The sequence below is a fragment of the Nyctereutes procyonoides genome, unplaced genomic scaffold, assembly GCF_905146905.1.
Source record: "Nyctereutes procyonoides isolate TBG_1078 unplaced genomic scaffold, NYPRO_anot_genome, whole genome shotgun sequence".
Classification (NCBI taxonomy): domain Eukaryota; kingdom Metazoa; phylum Chordata; class Mammalia; order Carnivora; family Canidae; genus Nyctereutes; species Nyctereutes procyonoides.
The window spans coordinates 16,368,244-16,373,818 of record NW_026575049.1 but is presented as its reverse complement, the minus strand read 5'-3'; the positions used below and the strand labels follow the sequence as shown (position 1 = coordinate 16,373,818).

At 32.6% G+C, this 5,575-nt stretch overlaps 1 protein-coding gene and 1 non-coding gene across 2 annotated transcripts; one reads left to right on the top strand and one right to left on the bottom strand.

Annotated features, from left to right (window-relative positions):
* Nucleotides 1–957: 957 nt before the first annotated feature.
* LOC129511646 (olfactory receptor 6C2-like) lies at nt 958–1,893 on the top strand. The gene has a single exon (XM_055328519.1). The coding sequence runs from the start codon at nt 958–960 to the stop codon at nt 1,891–1,893; it is 936 nt and encodes a 311-aa protein (XP_055184494.1).
* Nucleotides 1,894–2,099: 206 nt separating this feature from the next.
* Nucleotides 2,100–2,206, bottom strand: LOC129512260 (U6 spliceosomal RNA). The gene has a single exon (XR_008664998.1). It is a non-coding gene; the product is annotated as a U6 spliceosomal RNA (small nuclear RNA).
* Between the last annotated feature and the right edge of the window lie 3,369 nt (nt 2,207–5,575).

The following is a 5,575-nucleotide window of genomic DNA, read 5'->3' as shown; positions in this document are numbered from 1 at the left end:
TATTCCTTCTGCATCTCAATTTGATAGTTGTTGAATGAGAGACAAAATTTCCTAAGAGGATTCTAACTCCTGAGTAAACTTTGATCCTGTTAGTGATTTTTCTCTATATCACAAACACTGTGAACAAGGTAAATAGTCTCAAACAATTCTGCCACAAACAATTCTGCCCCAATCAGAAGAGAACACAGTAAGTTAAACAATAAAGTGAATTTGCTTATAAAACAAATGAAGTCTGTATGCAAGGGGAAAATGTCAGAAAACCTCAAGGCTTAAGATCTTTTTTTTTTTTTAAGGCTTAAGATCTTGATTGTATACTAAAGACATTTGACCCTCCAGGTGTAGCATCAATGAAGATAAAATAATTCACTGACTGGAAGATAAAGGAGGGAAGACAAGACAGCCGTCACTTGTGTAGGCAGTAAAGGTAACACAAATTCAGTACAGGTAATGCAAATATTCAAAAAAAAAATAGTAGGCTGTGTAGCAGGAGGTAGGGGGAATCAGCAGGGCATAAAGTTGTTCATAACCTAAAAACACACCAAAAACAAAAATCCTTTGGAACAAAGACCTTGAGTTTTGCTCTAATGTCTATAAAGTGAACTCAAGTTATATTAGCACTGTTTTCTAAAAAGACCCAAAGTATCAACAAAAGGCATGAAATCGAGGGTTAAATTTTGTGACTTACTTTCTGAGTAGGGTAGAATTTTTTCACCCATAAAATGACACTCTCTCAGTGTCAGTCTCTCAGTAATCTACTTAGTCACATGGGAAAAATCCTAAGCACAGGATAGACATGAAATGTAAATGTATATATAAATATGCTTCTGTTATATTATAAATATAATGAAATATAAAACTTTAATACATTATGTTTTAGAACAGTTAAAATAATCTATAATCTATAAGAAAATCTACCTGAATATCACATACACATCAGAGAGAAGTCAGAAGTCAGTGATGAGAAACGGTACAATAACAACATTCATTCTGCTGGGACTGACAGATGACCCTGAGCTGCAAGTTCTGATTTTTATCTTTCTATTTCTCACCTACACTTTGAGTATAACTGGAAACCTGACCATCATCATACTCACTTTTGTGGATCCCCACCTTAAAACACCCATGTACTTTTTCTTAAAAAATTTCTCCTTCTTGGAGATCTCATTCACATCTGCCATTATTCCCAGATATTTGTATAGCATAACAACAGGTGACAATGTTATTACCTATAATGCTTGTGTCATTCAAGTGTTTTTTACTGACCTCTGTGGAGTATCAGAGTTTTTTCTGCTGGCCGCCATGTCCTATGACCGCTATGTTGCCATCTGCAAACCCTTGCATTATGTGATCATAATGAGTAACAGCGTCTGCAGGATTCTCAATATCTGTTGTTGGGTGGCTGGTTTATGTATAATAATCCCACCACTTAGCCTGGGTTTAAATCTAAAATTTTGTGACTCTAACATAATTGATCATTTTGGCTGTGATGTATTTCCCTTAGTGAAAATCTCATGTTCAGATACAAGGTTCATGGAATGGACAGTTATAATATGTGCCATACTGACCTTGACTATGACTCTTACCTGTGTGGTTCTGTCATATGCTTACATCATCAAGACAATTTTTAGATTCCCTTCTGTTCAACAAAGGAAAAAGTCCTATTCGACCTGTTCTTCCCACATGATTGTGGTATCCATCACCTATGGCACATGCATTTTCATCTATATGAATCCTACAGCAAAGGAAAAAGTGACCGTTAATAAAGTGGTTTCACTGCTCATTTTTTCTATTTCACCTACATTGAACCCATTTATTTATACCTTGAGAAACAATCAAGTTAAGAAAGCCTTCGAGGACTCAATCAAAAGAATTGCCTTGCTCTCAACTAAGTAAAAAGAAATAGTATTTTTAAAACATCTCAGAAGCAAGAATAAATGTCCACAGACATTTTATTTTTGAAGACTATAATCTTGTTTTTTAATAGTATATACTTCAGTTACATTAATTTCTCAACACTTCCTTAACCTTGAGCCCTGCTTATACCATTCTTGATTTTTCAACCGATATTTGATACTTTTGCATATCAATTTCTTTTTTTTTTACATATGGAACGCTTCACGAATTTGCGTGTCATCCTTGCGCAGGGGCCATGCTAATCTTCTCTGTATCGTTCCAATTTTAGTATATGTGCTGCGGAAGCGAGCACGCATATCAATTTCTTAAAAACCATTCTGAAGAGAAATTGACTTCATAATATTACTACAATAGATAATAAAAGTTACTCCTCAGGAAAATATAGGGTAAAAATTTTTGTAGCTCTTCAATATACACAATAACGATATCTAAACACATGTGATAAGAGTAATTTTAGGTAAAATGTTTAAAATGGATGAATAATTGTATAGTTTAAAATACACATGAGAAAGAATAGCACTTCTAATATTGAGAAAATAGACAAAATTCACTACTATGAACACACAGAAACACTGGATAAAATGTAATAAATATTCTCTCAAATCTATAGCTGAAATCATTGCAAAGTGTAAACAGGAGGTATCAGAAATAAAGATTCAACCAAAAGTAGAGTAATAATCTATAAAATGACTTGTGGGTCTTGAGGTGAGCATAGACTGGAGGGTGGGAACAGGAGATTGCATTATGGATCACAAAGGCTTAGGTTTAAGGTCTCAGGATTAATGTGGTGAGAGTACTTGGAAAGACAAAATAGCTGCACATTCAGTGAAAGTTTGAATTAGAAAACCAAGCCCATTTTCACAGAAAGATTACTTTTTTTCTTAAAAATACCATTTGCTACTTACAGAGCTGTGAGTCAAGGAGAAAACATTCCCCAATGTATTCGATAGCCTGTGCCTCCATCTAATACAAATTAAACTCTTATAGTCCAAATTCTAATAATACCTGAAATGTAAAGAGTTTTACTTATAAAGAATTGAAAAATCCACATTGATATAATTCCTTGGAAATTAAGGAATATACATCATATTAACTAATTGCTATCTGGAAAGGAATGAAATGCAGACATGCCATCATAAATTATTCGGAGCACTAAAAAAGCTGTAGTTAGAATTATTATCCTAAATATATGCATTAGAAAAAATAAATATATAAACTAGCCAAAAAGTGAGGAATCTATACTAATGAATTTTTAAAAGGAGAAAACAAAACAAAAGTAAATGGAAAATGTAACTTACTATGGGTAGAAAATGAAACCGATTAAATAAGTTTTAAAAATTCACAAGCCAGGGAAGCCTGGGTGGCTTAGCGGTTGAGCGTCTGTCTTTGGCTCAGGGCGTGATCCTGGTCCAGGGATAGAGTCCCACATCAGGCTCCCTGTGAGGAGCCTGTTTCTCCCCCTGTCTATGTCTCTGCTTCTCTCTGTCTCTCAGGAATAAAGAAATAAAATCTTTTAAAAAACGCTCAAAGGCCAGTTCTTTAAAAAGCTCAATAGCATAGATAAACCCCATCCCAATGAATGTAATAAGTAAAAATCAGAACTGCTCCATATTTTATCAGAAGATCTTGGACATGCAATAACATGAGAAAAATAATCATGATAAATATGGGAAAAAATAAATAAAACAACTGCATTCCCTTGATTTTAAAATCTTATTCACATTCTGCTTTTCTGAAATGCAGATATTTCATACAATGGATGGCATCGACCATTGTTCATAGGCTAATTACTAACATTTTCTTTACACTTAGTGCTACATAATATAATGGCATGCCTTGCAATTGACACTGCCTTAAAATTGATGAAATTTGACATATCTTTTTTTATACTGAGGACATTCTTATATAATAGAAAACTCAAGAAACTCTAGTAAGAAACTAAAGGAATTAGTAAAGGAATTTTGTATCCTAGTTGAAAAAAAACTGGAAAATATTTTAAAAATTAATAGACTGTAATAGCAACAAGCAACAGGAACTCAATGGGCAAATGTTATTTTGGTCATAAAAGTCAAAAAAGTTTAATTGCCAAAAGGATAAATTTAACTTAAGGAGCAGTTTATATATAAAATATAAAACCTCTTAAAAGAATATTAAAATAGAACAAAAGAAAGCCAATACTCTTGGTTGGAAAATTTTAGTATAAGCATACGTCTGGGTGAATATATAGAATATTTGTGTATCTTAGAAATATTTACTTTTATATAATCACTGAGCATATAAAGTATTAAAGAAAAAGAAATTCTAATGAAGGTTATCTGAAGCAGAAACTAAGAAATGCGATCAGAAAGAAGAATGTGTAGAATAAGACAAAGGAAAAAATTGAAATAAAACCATGATCACATAACCCCACTTACATACGAAAGTTTTGGTATATATGTATTTGGGTAAAAATAAAGAAGAATCTTTTTCAAACAACTTTTCATCTACAAAATGGTAGAATATTAAATCTCTACTGCCAAGCCAAAAAAAAAAAGTTGCAGGATTTTTGGTTAAACCTAGTTAAATACAAATAAAAATTCAAAATGAAAGTCTCTTTGTGTACATGTACATGTTATACACATGATTATCTCAAGAGACATAGTAAAAGCATTGGACAAAATCCAACACCCTTTTATGATAAAGACACTAGAATGACTAGCAATAGAAGGGAACTTCCTCAACTTAATAAAAGTATCTATTGGTAACCTATAGTTAATGAGGGAAAGATTGAATGTTTTCTGCCTAAGATCAGTAACAATAAAAGGATATCTAAAAGGATATCTGCTTTCACCACTTCTATTCAACATTGTACTAGAGGTTTTTTTCCAGAATAATTAGATAGGAAGGAAGGAAGGAAGGAAGGAAGGAAGGAAGGAAGGAAGGAAAGAAGGAAAGAAGGAAAGAAGGAAAGAAGGAAAGAAAGAGACAGAGAAAGACGACAAGACAGGAAAGGGAGAAGGGACATGACCCTGTATATAGAAAATCCACAAACAACTATTAGAACTAATAAACAAGGTCAGCAAGTTTGCAGCACACAAGATCAATAGCAAAAATCAATTGCATTTCTATACACTAGCAAAGATAGTTCAGAACATCAATTTTTCCAAAGCTACTGGAAGTTCCTTTGTACTACTACTTCTTTTTAGTGATGGAAAGTAAAAGAAAATATTTCCTGGGCTTATGACAGCACATCTATCTTGAGGAAATTTATGTAATTGATTGAAGATAAAAACTCAAGGCATTCAAGGATTCTGTAACTGTGATCATGGATTTGATCAGGCAGTGGGCAGAAGCTCTCATGCAGGTTTTCAACATTACATTAATTTTCAAATTTGTAGTTGTAAGAATAATTGTTGATAAACATCAAGAGAGGCTATGATTAATTGCTCAAAGTATAAATATGATCAATCCTGTCCTTTCAGTTATATTCTCTTTTGGTGATATTGAGTCATATTTGTTTCTGGAATATGGATTTTCCCTAACTGTATAAAGCTGGGATAAATGAGTTTTAATTTGGATATTAATTAATGAAATGTTATTTTTGAAATATATTACTTTGGGATAGTTTATATTCATTGACGTGATCATTTTATGCATCAATAAATAGGAAGTCTTCTAAAAG

What these genes read in the sequence shown, in the direction of transcription:
- LOC129511646 (XM_055328519.1), top strand. Translation starts at nt 958, where the DNA reads ATGAGAAACGGTACAATAACAACATTCATTCTGCTGGGACTGACAGAT.